The sequence below is a fragment of the Chenopodium quinoa genome, unplaced genomic scaffold, assembly GCF_001683475.1.
Source record: "Chenopodium quinoa cultivar QQ74 unplaced genomic scaffold, ASM168347v1, whole genome shotgun sequence".
Taxonomy (NCBI): Eukaryota; Viridiplantae; Streptophyta; class Magnoliopsida; order Caryophyllales; family Amaranthaceae; genus Chenopodium; species Chenopodium quinoa.
The window spans coordinates 1,887,347-1,909,071 of NW_018742461.1; the positions used below are offsets into that span (position 1 = coordinate 1,887,347).

The following is a 21,725-nucleotide window of genomic DNA, read 5'->3' on the forward strand; positions in this document are numbered from 1 at the left end:
GGAGAAGGAAAGGTGAAAGGGATTAGGGGAAGGTTTTCCGGGGAGGGGAGGTGCCACGGGCTCCGGGGGATTCCGACAAGGTGATGGCTGGGCGGTGGGGTGGCTGAAGAAGTGAGAAAGTGACGGAAAAAGGCGTGTGTGGTGGTGTTGGTGGTGGTGTGGTGGTGGTGTTGGTGGTGATGTTGTGGTGGGGATGATTCTCTTTATATTTTTAAAACAAACAACACAATACATGGAATGGTTTTTCATTCCCTTTATTCATTCCATTCCGATTCCCCTGCGCGAACCAAACGACCCCTCATAGTACAATGTACTCATATATAGATATACCTTTCGCATTATTGATAGACTTTCACCGGCACAACATTTTATGAAAATTTATTTGATTTTATTTTACTTTTTGATGATTTGAAATCAACATTTTTTAAAATCGTTACCGAGTAGTAGGGTTTTTTTTGAAAAAAATAAATAAATAAATTTAAGAGTAGTATTCATGGAGAAATTACATAATTTTTTTTTTATTATTATATGATTAGTTAGGATTATGTATCTATAACTAATACTAAAATAACAACCGTTGACATCATCACTTTTCCAAATTGTACACATGTCAGCTTCTCCTTTAATTTTTTCCCGCCTAAACTTTTTTTATTCTCCTCAAATATTTATTTTTAAAAGCTAAATATTGATAGTACAGTACTTGTCTTAAGGTACATATAGCTATTCTTTTTTTTTTTTTTTTTAATGAAACATATAGCTAATCTTAAGGAAAGCAAATAGTATTAACCTTGTATATATGTGTACTCCATCTAACTACAAAGTCCACTAAATTGTGTTGTAGACATGAATTTTCTTTTGTTTATGTTATTTTAATTTCTATAGTTTGGTTTATGTTAATACAAAGATTTAACATTTTTTGATCGAGTGATTATATGACTTGAAAATATACACAATTATAAATTATTTATATTATATCCGTGCATCGCACGGGAGCTAATCTAGTTGTATTACTAAATTTTTGTTGAGAACAAATTTGGTTTGAAATTTTTGCACAAACTTTGGACACCTAGTAGAAAATATATCATTTATATACATTATATGTTGCAATATGCAAAGAAAAAATTATAGGTTATTACATAAAACAAATTAAAACCAACAAAAATAATCAAAAAGGAAAGGATTATTAAGCGGGGAATTTGTTAATGATGGTGATGACATGTGTCATTTTAATTCACCTTTAGTATACAACAATAATTATAGATAGATTATTGATTTGAGTGTATATGAAGATTTAATTTGAAAAATTATATTAGCGATATATGTAATAATATTTTGGTGATAATTTTAGATATTTATCGACAGAGAAATGGCGTGAATCTATAATAGTGTTGGACAAAAATATAGTGATCAAAAAGGAAGGTTATATTTTAATAATATGGTAAATATATTTAAAGAACATTTGATGAATAAAAAAAGAAAAAAAAAATAAGAAAAATGTGGTTTTGGAGGGAAAAAACAGCACCAGGAAGTGACACGTGCCATTCCTGGTGTCTGTTTTAGTATTATGTTATCGATTAGTATAATAATCTAGCCATAATCTTTTCAACTTTAGTAGAATTTCATAGCCATGATATTTCTAACTATGTATTGACGGTCCCTTGGATCACCCCATCCCATTATAGCTATCCGTGTTTTTAACTGTCTTGATGTATACCCTAAGTTAAGGTTTCTTTGAATAGCATCTCAAATCTACTCACAATGTTTCTCTCAAATCCTTTAAAGTGTTGATAATACACTAAAGTATATCTTAAATTATTATGTTGAAAAACAAATAAGCAAAATATTATGGCACCTTGATCCCCCAGGTAGTGATGACTGCTCATCTTTACCGTGATACCTTCTTTTTTTTTTTTCCTCTCCCGATTTCTGTGTATATTTTGGGGGGTAAGACGTAAAAATTGTGAGTTCATGCATGGTTCAGGTTAGATCAGATGATATTTGCAAAATTAGAGCGCAAATGATTTACGTGATTAAGAACTATAATGCCTATGAAACATCAAATTTGCAAAAAATCTTAAATAAGATTAAATACTACGTATATCATGTCTTGATTTTGGATTTATACTTATTGTATTTTTGTCTTTTGCACATGCAATGAGGATATTATCTAATAAAGTAAATAGCCGTATCTAATTTGCATGCATGCTTACGACAAAACAAATCCGTATGCACGTTTCATTTAATGTTGTAATCATTTTGGCAAGTCTCTTAAAATATGTTGCTTAAGCTTTGATGGTTAGAGTGAGGATTGAGGAAGGGGAGTTTCATAGTCTAATTAAAGATACTTAAACTATGAACTTGTCAATTGTCACATTGATTTTCACCACGATATATTGTATATCAGTTACCTACAAGCTAGCTAAGTGATAAAACACATTAGTGTCAAATCAACATACAACTAGTTATCAATTCAAGTGATTCTTTTGGTTGATTCACAGTATACATGGATTGAAAAACAATTATCATGTGTAAAAAGATGGATGGATATAAGATCAGGCACCAAAAATACAAAAATCAAAACAAAATGTTTAAGAAAAATACGAGAAAATGAAGGGAAATAATTCAATGCGAAAATAAAGTTAGCGATATAATAATATTTAGGAAATTTGTTAATTTCAAAAGTTTCGTAAGTAAATAAATTCATAAAACTAGTGTGGAATATTGATTCAACCTTCTTGGCAAGATGATGAACAATATATTAATTAAGTAATTAAAATTTGAATTGGCGATTTCAATAATATTTCAAAAAGTTTCTTATCTATATATGACTACATGTTCTCTTTCATTTAAAAGAATACCAATAATATGGTAAAAAAAAAAATGAACTGAACATAGATGAACATCGAGGACACAAGCTTGATATTTTTTGGATGTTTATGCATGGAACAATTACAGTTATGTTTCTATATTCAATGTTTACCTTAATGACTAACTAGGAAGTTAAGGAAGACAGTGAGGGATAACTCAAGTGGTTAGAGCGCCCCTCCTGATTCTAGGAGATCTTAGGATTGATTCTCATCACATGTCCTTCTGACTCTATAAACACCAAAAAAAAAACTAACTAGAAGGAATTTGATTTTGATTAACTATGAGTAATTATTGGAGAAAAGACAAGAGATCGTATTGACTTGCGAAGTAAATAAATTACAGACAACAAAGGATTAAAAAAAATTTCTTTTTTTAGGTCATTCACTTCCTAAATCCATATGCTTCTCATCAATGTTATGTTGCATCTAGTCTTTACTACACGAGACAACAGCAAATGAGCACAATGTAACCTCATGCATAATAAATTAAAAATAGAATATTAAGAATAAATAATTATTTATTACACTGATTATCATGTTTTTGTCATGACTTTTAAAATTTATACTGTACTCCTACTATTTTAGTAAATCCATTTAATATGTACATAGTATTATATACAAGTGGAAGGGGGATGACTTTGGTGTCCACCTCACAATTGAATTGGCTTAGATGGAAAGATGAATAAATGTTTATTAAAATTACAACTAAAATGAAAATTAATCATTGACAAATCAGTCACATTTGGTAGGATAAAACTTGGCACTAACTATTCAAATAATTGTCATTAATTAATAAATTTCAATTAAAAAGATACAATCATTGAATCACAAATCATGAAATTCTAACAATTAATAAGATTTGGTAAAAGCTAACAAGCGCCCTTGGGGCGTTAGATAAGAGAACTAAATGTAGAAATATTACAGTAAAATTAACATTAATTACACCGATTGGCTCGTGATTTTGTCATGCATTTCGAACTTAATATTATTTTAAGTAATATATTAATCCCTTATCTAACGCTCCAGGGCGCTTGTTAGCAAGATCCTTAAGATTTTATTAAGAGATTACAATCAAGGAATTAATTCAACTTTGTGACCTAATGTGAATAATTTTAAATGTGGATGATTGTAGCTAATTATGAATATCAATCCTTATTCTCACAAGTGCATGACTATCACAACTATGCATATGTTATGTGTTGATTTTCAAAATATTTGCAATCTACTATTTTGATATAGTTGTTTTATTTTTTTATTTTATTTTTTAATTTTTTAATAAACAATATTCATGGACACACCCAAAAATTACGATCAACCTAAAAAACACCGCATTCATTCTTATTTCAAAAACTTTTACATGCCCCCGATTTACAGTAATTTTATTGTACATCGAGTATTTCGCGCATGTGAACAGTAATATTACAGAGTAGTTTTTTTTTTCTCTTCAAAAGTCACCCATATTTTCACAAAAGTGACCCTTTTTTTTTTACAAAAGTGACCAATTTTTTCACAAAAATTATCCATAATCTCACCAGCTTTTTTTTTTTTTTTTTTTTTTTTTCAAAAGTAACCCATATATTTACAAAAGTGACCCATATTTACTATACATCAGCATTTCGCAAAATTAAACTTAGATCTTCATTTGTTTGAAGCTAAATTATAATGTGGATTGCTAAACATCGCCCGCAAATCTCCACATAAAGCCCACAAATCTATATTGAATTTACCTTATTGCCCTAAACCTAGAATAAAAAAATCTAACCCATACCCACACTCTAATCACCCGAAAATACGGCAATGTTGAGGCGGCAAGGCAAGGACTTGGCGGCCACAGCGGCGGAGGGAAGGACGGCTAGATTACTAGTCTTCTTCATTGCACAATTTACAAATAAAAATGTGCTGAAAAACGACGAAAGAAAAACAATAAAAAAAAAAATAGAAATCAAAGTTCAACAAATAGCAAAATCACAGAAATTATACTGAAATTAAGCAACATTAAGCAATTTAGAAAACATACTTATATGTGGTGGATTTGTAGATTAAAAGTAAAATGCAATTCTAGGTTTTAATCTACTTGCATTCACTTCATACGTTTGGAACTTCAACAAACTTCAATAATCAAAAGAAGAATTTAGAAAATTAAAAATAGAGATCGATAAGTAGATTATAACCTAGAAAAATTGAGAAATCAAATTTGTAATGGTGAAAAATTGAGCCAGAAGAGAGAGAAATTGAGTGAAAAACATATAGAGGGTGAGCACAGAACATAAAGAATGTTGGTTGAGAAATATAGAGAAAAGAGAAACGGTTGTAACAAAAAAAAAAAAAAGGAAAGTTTGGCTGGCACGTGTAAAGTCAATTTTTGGATACTTTTGTTTCCAAACAAAGCCCGCCACGTAGTAATTTACTGTGCCTTCACCTTTATTTAACATTTATCTTCTTATACTACATGTTTAATTTGTTTATACATGCAACTCTTTAAGACTAACTACAATTCTACAAATATAATTACCCATTTTAAAATCACGGAAATAAAATAATTTATAGTATGATCATATATTCATATTCATATCATTAGATAAAAATATTCCAAAAATAACTGCACTAATTCAAAAAATTTCATAACACCCAAAATTATATTACCCGCTAAAAGGATAAAAACGACGAAACACGACTAAGCTAAACGGTTTTCGTCACTTTGCAGTTCAAGTGTTCAACAGCGACACTTTTCTCCCCACTATCACTTTTAACAAATTCACTACAAATTAAAGTCAATTTTACACAGTAGGAGGTAGAAATTCTGCAAATTTCCCCTTCAATCGCCGAATCACTAGCTGCAGATTTCCTCAAATTGGTAATTTTTCTCTCTCTCTAATGTTCAAATTCTAGGGTTTTTTTTTCCTACTGAAATTTTTGGTGTGTTTTAAAGGATTTTGTGTTATAATTAGGTCAATTGGTATTAAGGTAAGCGTATTCATTAAAGGGGTTAGAAACTGTTGTGATTCTATTAAGAGATGATACTAGCTAATTATAGACCTGTTTCTGTGTAGTAAATTGAAGGAATTGGGGGATTTTGAAAGTTAAAACATGATTTTTATGAGCTTAATTGTTATTAAAATTGTTGAAATGTGGGTGCATTTGTAGGTTGTTACTGATCAGGGTTCATAGTGACTAGTGAAGTGGGAATCGAATTAGCGATTGCGAATTTTGAGTGAATTATGGCATTGTGAGTAATACAGATCATACAGTGATATTCAAGTGGATATTCTAGATCATGAGGAGTGGTATCTTGTGTATTGTTAGTGTTTTGTAGCACTTTATGGGATTAGCTTTGAACTCGGAAAATTTGTTGAAGTCTGGAAGGTAATATAGGCTGCAATATATTAGTTTTATCATGCAGTGGGAATGAAATTTAGGGCTGAGCAAGATGTTTTACATATTATATCATCAGAATATGTGATGAACATGAAAAGGAAACAAGTATGCTTAGTTTGCCAATAAATGCTATGATAGGGTAAGTTAGACTAGTAAGGTGACAATTATATCCGAATGAAGGTAGTGCGTGTTAGCGTTGCTTCTTGGAGCTACTATCATAGACTCTTAGTATCATTTAGTGGTTTTATAACGAGGCTTGAGAATTGTCTACCTTTGTTTTCTCTGTCAACAGAATGCAAGACTTGGGTAAGTAGGCTTAGCTGGATGTTCGTGTTGGCAATTATTTGTTGACATGTGAATTGGGAAAGTTGTGAAATACTGCTAATATGTCTGCTTATCTATAGTAATAGTAGCAATTGCAGCAGCTGCAGGGGTTCAAGGTTTAACAGCAGTTTGTGATTATACTTTGAGTATGGATCACTTGTTAGTATTAAAGCATCAGCAATTATTAGTATCACTAGCAATACTATGATGATTGGCGCTACCTGAAATATCATGCAATCTGCATTCCAGTTACATAATTGTTTTAGTATAGGAATTTGCTTAGTTGTGTCATTTCCTTTTTTAAACCTTTTTTCATAGAGCTGCATCATCAGTCTGACTGTAATCTTCAGATGGTTGTTTCAGCAGAAGTTTATGTACCTGATGATATAATGAGTTATCGAAGTAAAAGAACAAGAATCGCGGCTACTCCCAAAGTCAAAGACACAAATAGTCGATCAGTTGAAGATGTTGTTGCACAGGTAGTCCAGGATATTGCTGCTGCAGAAGTGCAAGATGAGGAGACCCTACGCAGCTGCAACCAGAGCACAGACCAAGCTGCAATGAACCAGCCATCCCAAGCTACGTATACTCAGGAAGATGATGTTAGAGCTAACTTACGAAAAACATCAGCAAGAGAGTCCCTTGCACCTTTGCCAAGCCAACCATTTTCTACTGACCCATCTTCCCGTGTTAGAGCTGGACGTAGGCGATCCATACGTGCCAAAGATAATGGTGTTCAGCCAAACCATGGTGATGTTCCCAGAGGAGCTCAAGGTCTCGAGACCCAGCTTAGCTCAAGCTGCAACACGTGGATAGATAACCCTCCAATGACTGAGCCCAGACAAGCTACAACTACAGAGGTAAATGATGTCAGGCCTAGCAAGAGAAGTGTAGCTGAAAGACAGTTCCATACCCCTCCACCAAGTCAACCGCTTCCTGTCGATTCTCCTAGCCAACTTAGAGCCTCAAAGAGGCAGTCATTTTGGGTCCAGGAATATGATGACGAGCTGTTCCAGCAAGGGTTGTCACAAGGGAGGCGCCCAAAACCAGCTAAATGGAGTGAGGATATAGAATTTGATGAAATGGAGGAGGTGGAGATGAGAGGTAATACTTTGTTCCTGAACTTTTTAATAGATGATTGGCACTTTTGCAGAGTATTCGTGTCGATTGATTAATTAGCAAGCTTTCTCTTTTTGGTTTTATTCTCCCTAAAGTTTAATTGCTAACATTTTTACTGTGCCTATATGTTTTCTTTGTGCCTTAGTTTATTACTTTGCATTAGTATGTGGTTGGTCAGTGATAATACTCTACTTATGTATTTGGGTGATGCTTTTGTTTGTGTATTAAGGCAGAACACATGCCGTCTGACTAAATTATATTACATTATTATTACTCCTTCCTAGTAGGTTTTCCCTCTTCTTTTATGAAAATAATTTTAGGTTGTATCTAGTTCCCATAAACTTTTACTTCCTCTGCCCCATGAATGGTTTTGCAGGTATATCATTGAGTGTCGCATATCTTATAATGCATGTCTTCCCTCATTGACTCTTTAAACATAATTCTATTAGGTTTCCATGATTTAATATTTTCGTATACATGTCTCCCTTACAGTGTTATTATCAACTTGAATAGATGTAGTGTTATCTTGGAGCTTGACATTTATATGCTTGGTTCTCAATTTGTATCATGGTCAGTGTACTGTTCTATTATTGTTATAGTTGATTATTTACTTTCTTTTGGCGGATATGATTGGCTCATGTCATGGGATGTGACAAAGTTTTACACCGGCTGTCACTGGCCTACCGAAACCCTCCTCCTTTATCCAGGCTTGGGACTAGCAGCGGGAAACCCACTTATGGGATTAAGGCTTTGATTTATTTAATTTTTGGTGGATATGATTGAAAGGAAACTTTCACAAAAAAACTGCCTTACAAGCTACAACATTTTTAATCTTCCTACAAGACAAAAGTTTTGGATCAATTCTCCTTATTAGTTAAGGTTATAGTACTAATCCCTACAGTGTCTTACATATGATGTTATTGCTTATTTTTGAAATTGCACTTCAGTGTGCTTGCAAACAGCCTATATTTTTGGTGTAGAAATTCACCAGTCTATTCCTTTGATTCAGACAAGAAATATAATATTTCCACATCTTTGAAAGGAGACAATGAAGCATTCACTTATCGGGACCTTAGCCAATCACATGCAATAGACTAGACTAATGGGTAGGAGTAGTGTGGGCAATGCATAAATGGCTGCTAGAATTTGCTTGAAAAGGAAGGAAGCCAATGAGGTGAATTGAGAAATTCTATGTAAGAGGAAACCAGTGAGAATGAGCATGGTGAGTATTACTGAGTGCTTTTTAAAGCTTTATTTTACACTTTGGCAGAGAACAAGCCTCTTAAAAACTTCATTTTTATTTTTCCTCAATCTACTGCAATACCAAGCATATAGTGCAAATGTCCATCTTCTTTCTTTAATTGCCTGCCCAAATTTCCAGTCTATTATACTCCCTGATTTGATTATAATTAGATCCTGAATAACTAGTACAAAAAAAAAAAAAAAATAACCATAAAAGGAAACCTAACTCACTATTGTTCTAGCTGGACGATTGGAGCTTGCATGTTGTATTCTAATTTTGTTACATGTGTTTGGTTTATGTGACTCTATGTGGATTTAATTACAGGATATTGCTGTTTGTAAGCTTGATATATTCTAGAAGAGTTTTTTGGCCTTTTTTTTTTTTTTTTTTAAAATTTTGCTGAGTTATAACTCAGATTAATCTAATTTTAAACAGATCTGGAAGGGAGGCGTGGAAAGAAGGGAGGAAGAATACTTCCTCGGCATGTTTGGTCTCTTCAACCTGGTGTGAGGTTTGTGGTCCCTATTAATGCATTAGACCAACCAGTGAGAAAGGGGGGTCACGTGCTTGTCAAGTTCCTAGGGGACGTAGCCAGGAATGGTGAACTATGTCCTATTGGTGAAGTGAACTGGCATAAGGTGGATAAAAGTTGTAAAGCCAACATTATAAACTTGATTCGGGTAGGCTTGTCATATTTGAATATTACTCTTATCTTTCTGTTCTTCTGTAAAGCATCCATATTGATTTTATTATCTCACTGTATGGCCTTTGATTGAGTTGTGGTTTTAGGAAAAGTTCGTGCTTCCTGACCGAGTCGAAATTGACAAAAGCATTCTTAAACATGTGGGAAAGAAATGGAGGGCTTATAGACATGAGCTTAAGATGCAATTTAAAAAACCTGACAGAACACAAGAACAAGTTGCCAGCATTGTGCCAAAAGGAGTGGATGCTACCCAGTGGTTGAAACTTGTGCAATACTGGTTTTCAGAGAAATGCCAGGTACCGCTTATGTTTCTTTGTCCTCACCTTTGTATTTTTTTTTTCTTTGCTAAGCGTGTATCCATTTTATCTCAGTTATTGTTGAGTGTGAGCTGAATTTGGGTATCCAGTTGGTTATGGTACCTATAAAGTACGTTTTAAGGTCTATTTTATGCATATGAAATGCTACTAGTTTCTTTTTCACAGTTCTTATCTGCCAAGGGAAAGGAAGCACGGGCTCTTCAATCCCATCTTCACACTACAGGTGGCAAAAGCTTTGCTCGGATGAGAGATGAATTTGTAAGTTTTATATTTTATCTGAAACATATACTTCCTCCGTTCCACAAAGATTGCAATAATTACCATTTTCGTAAGTTTTACAAATATTGCAATATTTCCCTATTTGCACATGTGTTCTCTCTTTCTCTCTCCTCATCACATGGGTCTCTATCTTTATTCTTCTCTATCTCTCTCCTCTTCTTAAAATCCGTGTCCCCTCCCCATGTTGCAATATTAGGGGAATGGAGGAAGGATGAGGAAGTAACATATATATAATTGTTTGGTTATTCTCGTTTTTAACTTACTGCCTTATTGGTGCATAGGAGAAGACACACGGAAGAGAGCCAGGAGCGTTGGAATGGTTCGCTCAAACTCATCTGAGAAAAGATGGAACTTATGTTGAGGACTCTTCCAAAGAATTCTTGGTATGGATCTGCTAATAATTTATAGTTCAGATTTGAACATGAAAGTTATTTTCTTGGGTGTAGCCACTAGAGCTGTCAACTTGGGGGGGGGGGGTGTGGAGCGTGGTCAGTATGAAGAGAAGCTGCCAACTGACAAAAGAAATATAGTCAGTAACATTGATTGGGTGGCTATAGTTTTTATCTTTTCTCGTGCTATCTTTTTCTTTACCATTATCCATATCATAAGTTTGGTTCTGCTGCAAGTTTTCTATATTAACTCTCTGTTCGTGAGTCGTGGTAACTGGTAAGTGTTGCTTCTGTTCATTTAGCTCTTATTGCACTATGTTGGGACTTGGGAGGGTGAATTCCAAATTGGCTGCTGGCCAAATTGCATAGAAATTATCCTGTAGAGGTGCAAGGAAGTTGATTAAGGGGTGATTGATTTGGGTGGCATTATTCATCAACATCAAACATGAAATGCTGATGCCTACTCTTTTTTTTTTTTTTTTTTTTGAAGTTTTGGGCTCTTCATATCCTTAGAGGCTCATAGCAGTCTTAGACTTTTTTTTTATTTACACCTGAGTATCTTTATCATGATATGATGTTGGAGTATTTGAGTTTGGCTCATCAGGTTGTCTTGATGAAGTCGGTGGCTGGAAATTGTTTTCTGGAACCAATGACTAAACTGTCATAATTTATGTTAGGGCTGTAATCATATTAACCAGTGAGTATCCCAGGTGATGCATTGGGTTTTAATTTTTTGTTATTTCTTGTCTAATAATGAAAATTTGACATCATAACGTGATAAGTAATTGCTTTATATTTGAAGGAAAAACTCTTCAAAGTTTTGGATTAAAAAATAGTTTATAATATTATAATTTTTATAATGAATTGAGGTATAATATTGCTTGTTGCAAAGTACTATGTACTCTAACTTAAAGGTGTAGGAGTGATAACTACTTGTCTAACGCTTTTAAAGAAATACATTTGTAAGACTTTATTACCTTTTATTATGAAATATTACTCAATGATGTCATATTGGAATGGTGGTTAAAATCTTGCTTTACATTTGAATGGTCATATGTTCAATTCCTATCACCAACAATGTTTAGTTTTTAAATTGAAGGGTTGACATGAATTTGAAGCCTTTGCCTAAGAGGAGGGTGTCACGTGGCACATTAACTCTCTTAGAACACTTGTTGATATATTACTCCTTCCGTTCATAATGTTAGTCCCATTTACGTATATCGATGCAAATCTTTGATTACAAATATCTTTAATCTCACAATAGCAAAAATTATAAAAATCAGATATTAATAATGTACTCACCAAGACGAATGAAACAAGATCTTATATGAATATGTTTGTTCTTATATATGAAGAGAAATTTAGAAGATTCCATCATATTTTTAATAGTCAAGATTCTAAATGGGACTAACATCATGAAATGGGGGGAGTAGTATAGATTATCATGATTGTAACTAGGCCCACAACATAGAGGTTTAACCTATTTATATACTACCTAGTAAAGAGTTTCTTTTCTTTATTTATTTTTTTGTTGTATTTTATTTATTTATTTAATTTTTTTTTTGGGTAGTGAAGAGTGAAATACCTACTCTGGGATTGCTACTCCAACTCCCGAGCTTAAATGTACAAGCTTTTATTAGGATGCTGTTTTACTGTTTTAATAGGATGCTGCTGCAGCCCTGGTTGCTCAACGTGGTTCCACCTCTTCTCCTGCAGAGCGTATTGCCATTGAGAATCAGGTTTTTAATGAGCTCATGTACTCTGATGACGACGAGAGATGTCAGCGACCTATTGGATATGGGTTTGGAGTCAATAGAAATAAATTATTTGGGGTTGGAGGAGAGTTGCGAAAAAGAGGATATTTGCCATCGGGTACTTCCACAGAAGTGGGGAGTGGCTCACGAAACAAGCTATTTGGTATTGGAGCAGAGCCAAAGAGAAATAATTACTCGACATTAGATACTTCAAAAGAAGTGGAGAGGTTGAACTTTGCGATGGAAGCTATGAATGAGACCAATGAAGTTATGCAAGCCCGAATTCAGATGCAATCTCAGCAATTGAAAATGCAATCCCAGCAGTTGCAAATGCAGTCCAAGCAGATGGAAGGGTTGCAATTTCAACTTCAACAAGTAACTTCCTTGCTGACCAAGTTTGGAGTGATGCTGAACAATCCACAAAATGATCCTTCACGCAGAGGGGTTTTTCGTCAAGGCCTCAATACCATGAATGCACAGGTATATAACTATTAGCTTTATTTTATCTCCATGTTCCACTTTGATTAATTGCATATAAGCAAATCAGGTACTCTGTGTCTCTCTTTCTTATGTAATTCCTAACCTTTTCTTCTAGTTAGATTTTATAGACTACAAGTAATTGTTTAAAGAGGAACTCATATCTTTAGAAGTCATTGTGTTTATGAAAGTTGGTAAAATTGCATCAATTAAAATGTTTGTTTTGTAACTTTCAGTTGCAATTTTATTTAACTGCTAATAGAACCTAGTGTGAATGAGTGGAGCTTGGACTTGGGATTCTGGGAGGTAAAATCCTAGCAGGCATGGTTGAGAAGGGAAGAGTGCTTTTTTTATGAGGAATCAGGCCCCTCTTTGGCATATGCTTAAAACCCAATCGAATCCTGCTTTGGACAGGGCCAAAGAGAATTAAGACCCCTCTTTGGCTTATGCTTTAAAACCCAATTGATGAATACTGTTTTGGACAGGATTGTAAGATGTTCTCAAACATGTGTAGCTTACCCCTAACCAATTAGAACATTTACAGAGGTTACTTGACTTGTTTCTGATCTAGTTATTTTGGGATTCTTACATGTCCTTGGAACTGCACTATCATCTTCCTTGGTTACTCCTGAATTAGGTTTAAGAGTTAATGTAAATGTAAATGTTTGTTGATATTAGGTTAATTTGACTTTTGCTACCCCTTAAAAAATTTTATTTTATTTTACTACCACCTAAAAACACCTTTGTTAAAATTTGCTACCACTTTTAGTTTATTCAAAAAAAAAATAAAAAAAAATTAAAATGTTTAAAAAATAAAAAAACCCAGCCACCCTCAACTGCCCCCTCTCCCCCTTCCAAAGCTTGGGCCAAGGCCGGTGATCCCACCCCAATCCCTTTCCCCCACCTACGCAGCCACCCCCTCCCTTTTCCCCTTCTTGCTGCCCCAACCCCCACCCCGAACCGGAAACCACCCCCCTCCCCATTCGCCCCACCGGAATCGGCCCCCCTCCCCATTCCCCCACCAAACTCAACCCCCCCTCCCCTTCCCCTACCCTTTTCGGCCACCCTAACCCTAAACCTTTTCGATCTCCGGCGACCCCCTCGAAACCCCAACAACTTCACCCTCGAAACTCTCACCATTGCCGGAGTTGGGGTTATGGGGTAGGTTTGCATCGATTTTGGGGAGCGGCAGGGTAAGGGGAGATGCGGGCCAGGTGGCTGGGGGTGGAGGGGGAGTGGCAGGGGAAGGGGGGAAGGGGATTGGTGGCTCGGAAAGGAGGAGAGAGAGAGGCAGGGTTGAAGTGGGGCTCACAAACGGCAAAATTAACAGCTTCCGTCAACTGGTAGCAAATTTTGACAAATGTGATTTTGGGTGGTAGTAAAATAAAAAAAAAAATTTAGGGGTAGCAAAAGTCAAATGCATGTCTTTTGGTGGTAGCAAAAGTCAAATTAACCTTGATATTACTCAATCTATATTTAAAAAGGCAAAATGAAATGATAGAGAGCAAGGGAAATCAATGAAAGATGGTTAGGTAGCTGCTGGTTTTCCTAAGCTGTTTAGAATGCACATGAGCTGAATGGACAATATAAAGAGAGCTGGAGATATAAAATTTCTGATAGTGTACATTAGACTATTTTCTATTCTATTAAAAAAATAAAGGGAAATTCTACATTATAACCCTGACAAGTTCGAAATTCTACGCTGTGCCCATGGTTTTTGAAATATCTACACTATAACCCCAAGGTTCCGTTAGTAATTCTGTTGTACCTTTGATGCTAAATCTCCGTTAATATAGTTTCGTTAGACATAAAAAAATAATTTAAATAAATATATAAAAAAAACATTAAAAAATAAAACATTTAAACACCAAAACCACCCCATGGTCAGCCCGCTGCCACCGCCAGCCCGCCCCCCTTCCCCAGGAGCGTCGGTTGCCTAGACTCCTTCCCCTCCCCCGCATCGGCGCTGCCTCAACCACCTCCCCTTTCCCCTTTGAACACCAGTACACCATGAAATTTAGCAAAATCTCCCAAATTCCAACCCCCAGATCCCAAACCCTAACCCTAACCTTCGATTTCCGGCTGCCAGGAGGCTAGGGCGGAGAGAGAGAGAGAAAAGGAACAACAGCGGAAGGCTACGGCAGCGGTGAAGGGAGATGCGGCTCGATGTTCTCCGGCGGTTGGGAGGTTATTTAAGGTTTTTTCGAGGGGGGGGGGGGAGGGGTTACGGGAGGTTTTACGGGGAAAGGGACGGTCATCGGGGTGCCGCCGGCACTGGGAAGGGGAAGGGGTCTGAGCGGCAGCCGGCGCTCGAGGGGACGAGGGTAGGGCTGGCCGTGGGTTACAACGGCTGGTTGCGGGTGGTTGAGTTGGTGGTTTTGTTTTTTTATTTTTATTTTCTTAAGATAACGGAAGTTTATTAACGGAAACTTAATGACAAGGGTACAACAGAGTTACTAACGAGACCTTCGGGTTACAGTGTAGACATTTCAAAAACCATGGGCATAGCGTAGAATTTCGAACTCCTCAGGGTTATAGCGTAGAATTTCCCAAAAATAAAAAAGCATTGAGTGTATCTAGGTCTAGGAACACCCAGGTATATGATGTATTTTGCACGAATTCTCATCTTTCCCTTGACTATCTACAACATTAGGACTTAAGTTGATACATGTTCCATGTGCCTTTGGTTTGCATGGACTTAAAGCTTACTTGTATTGAAATGTTCACTTTATGCAGTAAATAATTTTATTAGTCAACTCTCCTATGTATGCTGTAAACCTGTAAGTTACCTAAGGAGTTTGGAATAGGACCCCTTTGAAATTACACTACTAAAATTTAACAATGGTATTCTGCTGAAGTGAGCTACAAGGATTATGTTCACAAGTAGGAAGTATGCTGACATTTTTTTATACCTTGAAATGTTTCTGTTGATCCTTACAACAATGTTGTCATGTTTTTTTTTTGGAGTAGATAATGATGGTCACAGTTATTTATGATCCATCTTCTGACCATTCTAACTTGAGTGGGTTAATATACTAGTTGACTCATTTTGGTATCCTTGGTGATCAGTAGGTAGGGAACTAGGGATGGCAATCAGGCGGTTGGATGCGAATACCCCCTTCCCCATACCTGTATCCACCACCAACTCACCAACCCACGAGGGGTACAGTTTCATCACCCATACCCACCACCCATGACCAGTACAGATTCATCACCCACCATACCCACCACCCATGACGGGTACAGATTCATCATCCATACCCACTCCACTGCTTAATTGGATATCCACTGCCCATTTAATCTGCCCCCCCTCAAAAAGTGGATGTGCACCTATTATCCATCCAGTACATGAAATTAAGGCCGTGGGGTTTCTGCTTTTGTCCTGGATAAAATTGCAATTCAAAAAAAAAAAGTAAAAAAAAGTATTTATCTAACATTAAACTTGGTAATATAATTGTTTAAATGTATGGGAAGGGCAGGTGGATGTTGGGCAGGCGAGATTTAAACTCCACCACCTTCTACCCATGGCGGCTACGAGTGTATTATTTTTAACATGCACGCCTACACTACCAACCATTCTTACTCTCATACCTATACAGCCATATTTGCCCCAACTAGGGTGTGTAGAATCCACCTAATCAATTAATCATACCCACAAACCATCCCTAGTACTAGGTGTCCCTCCAGGCCTAAATATTAGTTTAAAGTGGGTGTATTTACGCCTATAGTTTATTTTCATTCCTTGTTATATCCCAGTGTCGATGGAATTTCCTTAATACCAGTTCAGTCCTAATTATTTCTTTCATGCGTGTTTTACTTCTACATAATTCAAGATATCTATTATATTTGTAGTCTTCATAAAAACAATTACCTCATCAATTTCAACCAATGTGACAGCTGTTTTCTAGTGGGCATAACAATGGTGTAATGTGTGATAAGGTGTTTTTAGTTGACACTTTGTGAAGGAAGCCTTTCATGCTTCCTGTTTGAAAGAATTATGATATTACTTTGAATTTTGAAATGAGTTTTCTTGTCCATCTGTGGGCTATGAATGTGTTTTTTTAATTTTTTATTTTACATTCTGCTGTTTTGGTTGGCGGCAGATGTCTTCTAAGTGAATGTAATGACGCATGACAAATATGCTAGTCTTTTTTTTGTGCTTGTAAAGTAGCTGATTGTATTTTTTTATTTTTAATAAAACAATATTTGGTAGCTCAATACAGACAAATTCAGTTCACTGATATTTGTAGACACTTCAAAAGTTAAATATTTTGTGTGCTTTGAGAGCTTATATGTATTCTGTTCTCCAATATACAACTGTTGCATGTTAACATCATATATCACTGATCTGATTTCTTTTAATGGGATACTAATAGGGTCATTCTCCCTATTTGTTTATATGTTTGTTTTTCTAAATTTTATACTACCTATTTTCTCATATGTGGAGCCATCTTTAATCTCTGCTATGAAAATAAGAAACTGAGTATATGGTGCTGCATATTATGGTAATCAAATAGTGGACTGAGTCAATGTTTTTCAATCTGTTTTGAAGGTTTCGGAAGCTTCATCTGAAGATACTGACAGTGACTCTGACAGTATAGAGTGGGACTGAGATCAGTGAGGTAGACATCTGCTGCTCTAGGCATAGGACTTTCATATACAAGTATGTTGCTTCTACCTTGTATCTCCTTATTGTGACATCAACTGATGTGTATTTCCTTATTGTACTAGGGGTCATACATTCTTACTGTTTTACTATTTTGTTTATCCTGTCCTGTCCGTCATTCTCTCAAACAAAATTCATAAAAGTGTTGTAATTTATTAGTGATATTCCTAAAAACTTCAATTTCAGAAGTAATTCTTCAGCAGGAATGCTATTGTCCCCCCACCGCCCCCCCCCCCCCCCCCAACCCCCCTGCCCTGCCCTTTTTTTTTCCCCCCCACCACCACCAATTTGCCTCTCCTTCAGCTGCCGAATTTTGTGCAGTTTATAGCTGCATGGAGTTGATTATGATGAAGTTTTCAGGAAGCTAAATCTTGTGACTAATGTAGGTAGTCGAATAAGTAGTCATTTTAGAAGCTTTATATTGGAACTTATAGCATGATTTCTAAACATAAAGGGGGGAAGCTATTGAGAGGAAAATATTCCGGGTATATTTTAAGTAGACTGACAATGGTTCTTTTCCATTAGGCCTCGCATTAACTTCTGAATTATTTTTTAAGATGAAACCTCCATTTCCAGTTTCAGTTCCACGAGCTCCTACGACGAAATTACTCTCGCCCTCTCTCTCTCCTGAACACAACAATGTTATCCCAAACATAGACATACAATATTTCTATTAAAATTTTCACTTATTGATAATGAAAAGTAAAGATAATAATATTTGGAATTATACATAGACAACTGTGAAAGAAAAATAATGCAAGTTCAATTCTTTGGCACTATGGCACCACCTATCTATTAGTGATGGGAGGGTCACAATCACAAGAGAATCAAGAAACCATTTTAGGGGACCATTAAAGGGTTTCTTGGGTTTTAGGTAGGCTAACAATGATTTCCCTTTCCCACAAGGTTTCTCACTAACTTATCAAAATTATTGTAAGATGAACCACCAGGTCTTGTAGCCTCCTCCGCTTTCTTCTTCCATTCCATGGCTTTTCCCTTCAATTCCTTCCCTTTCTCGCTTTCCATCACATCTCTCACTAGTCCTTCAACTTCTTTTCTCTGAACACTGCCTTCCTCCATCTCCACCCCAACCCTCCATTCCTTGCATGCATATAGGCCATTCATTTGTTGCTCAGCGAAAAACGGCCAGCATATCATGGGCACCCCTTCACCTATGCTTTCTAAGGTAGAATTCCACCCACAATGAGTCAAAAACACAGCAACCGAAGGATGTTGAAGCACCTTCTCTTGCAGGCACCAGCTCAATATCAAACCTCTATCTTTGATCTCCTCCATGTAACAGTCTTCAGTTATGATGTTCGATTCTCCGATAACAAGGTCAGATCGAATAACCCATAAGAAAGGGTGCTTACTGTTTGCTAATCCCCATGCAAACTCCTTTAATTGCTCAGGAGTTAAAACAGCTATGCTCCCAAAATTAACATAAATGACTGATTTTGGACTCCTTTTGTCTAACCATTCTAAGTAACTATTGTCTTCCTTCCATAAACTCCAACTAAGAGGGAGTAGTTTTCGTTCGTTCACTGGTTGGCTGAGCTTTGTGAGAGGGCCAATGGTGTAAATATTCGCTATCACCTTCTCGATTTCTTTCAAAATTTGGCCTTCTAAATCGTCAAATGTATTGAGAATTAAGCCTGCGGTAACTTTTGCATTTCTCGTTGCCTCTGCCAAGTAGTTGAAGATGATCTCATTTGGATCTGTCGTTCGAAGAAATGTAGGAAGGTGCTTCATTCTAGCCTCTTTGATGAGTCCTGGAACCCACTCAATCGATGTGTCAAGGTACCCGTTTGTAAGGCAACTTTCATCTGCCAAAATACATTGAAAAGAAGGATTAGATTCGGAGGCATTCGATAATACTTCCTCTTACTTTTTGAGCTTCATGATTGCTAATGCAAAATTTTGGCTATTAACATCTTTAATTTGTTTTTAATAAAATTTATAAAAAAAATAGGTATTTGGAAAGCAAATTAGGACAAATCTAATTATAAGATCCCATATTTCCTTACATATAAAACACAATTGATAGTGATAAAAAAAACGTTTGAATAAAGAAAAAGTCCAAATTGTGCAATTAAAAACTAGAGAAGTTACTATTAAGGAAAAAATAAACATATACTTTGTCAAAAAAAAAAAAAAAAAAAACAAAAAACAAAAAAAAAAAAAAAGAGGTTAAACATATACTTTCACTTATTCTTACTGGATACTTTGAATAACATATTTAAAAGTTACAAATAATATAATGTGGAGGAATGCAACAAAAAAAATGTACTCTTTAACTACTCTAAATTAAACTATAGTACTTTGTATTTTATCATATATATATGTAGTATAAGGTTCTTCTTTCCCTGAAACTTTTATATATATACTTTCCCCGCCTGAATTTAGTTTTCACAACAAAAGTATTTCAAATGCAAGCATGACTAGAGTAGTTGGAATCGCAAATAGTATATATTACTTCGTACAATTCTATGGATGAAGGAAGATTTCTACAATTACCTTTTAAAGGGAAATCGCCTCTTTTGACAAGTTCATCAAATTGCATGTACCCAAGCATGCCACAAGCACTTGTAGTATAAAGATGAAACACAGGGATGCCCAATTCTATGCAAACTTGAGGTACGAAGGTCATCATAGCATCCGAAATCACGCTAGTGACAGGAGGAATATCAGGGGATTCAAGAAGCCTCATTAGGAGACTTCTAATGGCCATCTGTGGCTCCCCTTGAATGCCTCGAAAGGAATAACACAACTCGTGAAGGTTGAATACGCTGCGCTTATTATCTGGTGGCAAGCCATCAGGAATAACTTCAATGCTGAAATCATTAAAGCCTTCAAGAAAAGGTGATTCCACGGTGGAGGAACTAGCTAATCTAGCCACATTGAACTCAGTAACCACCATTGTGATGTAAACGCCCCTCGAATGAAGGAGTTTCGCTAGTTTGAACATGGGGTTTATGTGGCCTTGGTATGGAATAGGTACACAAATAACATGAGGTTTATTGGTTGCCATTAGAGTCACACTTACACTTCTATCTTAGAAGGGAAAACAACTATAGCTTTGTTGTAAAATGTGGTGATTGGTGAAGTTCAAGTTTATGTTCCTATTTTATAAGAACGATTGTATTTATGTAAGGCAGTTGTTTGTCGAGGAAGTAGCTGTATATAAATTGATTTTTATATTATATCATAAATTAATAATGAAAAAAAAGATTATTACTACCGTGCATCGCACGGGTACTAATCTAGTATACTTTAAAATTTACTCCCTCCGTGTTCAATCATTTATTTCCCCACATGTTCATTTTCTGCTTTTAGATATCTATATAGCCAATGTGTGCAATCAAATCATATCATTTAAAAGCTTTGTACCATTTCGTGAAAGCTGAATGTATGGTATTCTTCGCTTGAGGTTTTATGCTATTAATGAGCAACCAGAAAAAAGAGTGGCTAGCCAATGTTGCTCGGCTGGATATTGATGACAAAAGGATAAGGAAATCCAAATTTCTTTATCCGGTCGATTCCTCTTTGTACTTTATCTACGCAATATTATTGAGAAAATCCAGTTCATAACGATAACATTTAACATTTGAGAATAATCTAAAAATGTCTCCATATTGATATATAGTCCCCAAAATGTCCTTTAGTAGTTCTCAAGATCTCCAAATTACCCCATGATATGCGCTTTAAGCATTTTACGATTATGAACTGGCCAGACGATGCTCTACTAGTGTTATGCTAAGCTTATAGGCGCTATGGCAAATTGGCAATAATGGCATGCTCACGAAGCAGACCAGACACTAGCTTGACTAGGAACTTCCCGAGTCTTTGGGGGATCTCAAATATGTGGAGAACCTTATAAGATCAGTCATTCTATTATACTACCTCGGTATTTTTTTAGTTGACACGTTTTGACTTTAGCATATTCACTCACTCCCCTTTGACCGTGTTTTGTGCTTTATACGTAATGAAAAATATAGTTATGTAGGATCTTATTAGATTCGTCACGATATATATTTTTAAAATATCAACTTTTTATAATTTTTGTTTATCGATAATTAAAGATATTATTGGTTTAAGTTTACATTAGCAAACGTGACTAAAGAAATGTGTCAACTAAAAAGAAACGGAGGAAGTATTACCAAATCCTATTATTTATCTACATTGTCTTGTAGCGTCCTCCCCTGCCCACGC

The 21,725-nt window shown here is 35.6% G+C and overlaps 2 protein-coding genes across 4 annotated transcripts; one reads left to right on the top strand and one right to left on the bottom strand.

Annotated features, from left to right (window-relative positions):
• The first annotated feature begins 5,520 nt into the window (after positions 1 to 5,520).
• Positions 5,521 to 17,719, top strand: LOC110718640. Of its 3 annotated transcripts, none has more exons than XM_021897523.1 (8): positions 5,521 to 5,721; positions 6,930 to 7,670; positions 9,364 to 9,608; positions 9,718 to 9,927; positions 10,114 to 10,206; positions 10,509 to 10,610; positions 12,281 to 12,850; positions 17,400 to 17,719. In XM_021897523.1, exons 2-8 carry the CDS (start codon positions 6,956 to 6,958, stop codon positions 17,457 to 17,459), a joined length of 1,995 nt encoding a protein of 664 aa, XP_021753215.1. In that variant the 5' UTR covers positions 5,521 to 5,721; positions 6,930 to 6,955; the 3' UTR covers positions 17,460 to 17,719. The 3 variants fall into 3 exon arrangements, with proteins under 3 accessions (XP_021753215.1, XP_021753214.1, XP_021753213.1); XM_021897522.1 differs by having other exon boundaries at positions 6,933 to 7,670; XM_021897521.1 differs by having other exon boundaries at positions 5,522 to 5,721; positions 6,917 to 7,670.
• A 487-nt stretch (positions 17,720 to 18,206) lies between these two features.
• LOC110718641 (7-deoxyloganetin glucosyltransferase-like) lies at positions 18,207 to 20,809 on the bottom strand. The gene is made up of 2 exons (XM_021897525.1): positions 20,031 to 20,809; positions 18,207 to 19,339 (listed from the first exon to the last, which is right to left on the bottom strand). Exons 1-2 carry the CDS (start codon positions 20,542 to 20,544, stop codon positions 18,393 to 18,395), a joined length of 1,461 nt encoding a protein of 486 aa, XP_021753217.1. The 5' UTR covers positions 20,545 to 20,809; the 3' UTR covers positions 18,207 to 18,392.
• Between the last annotated feature and the right edge of the window lie 916 nt (positions 20,810 to 21,725).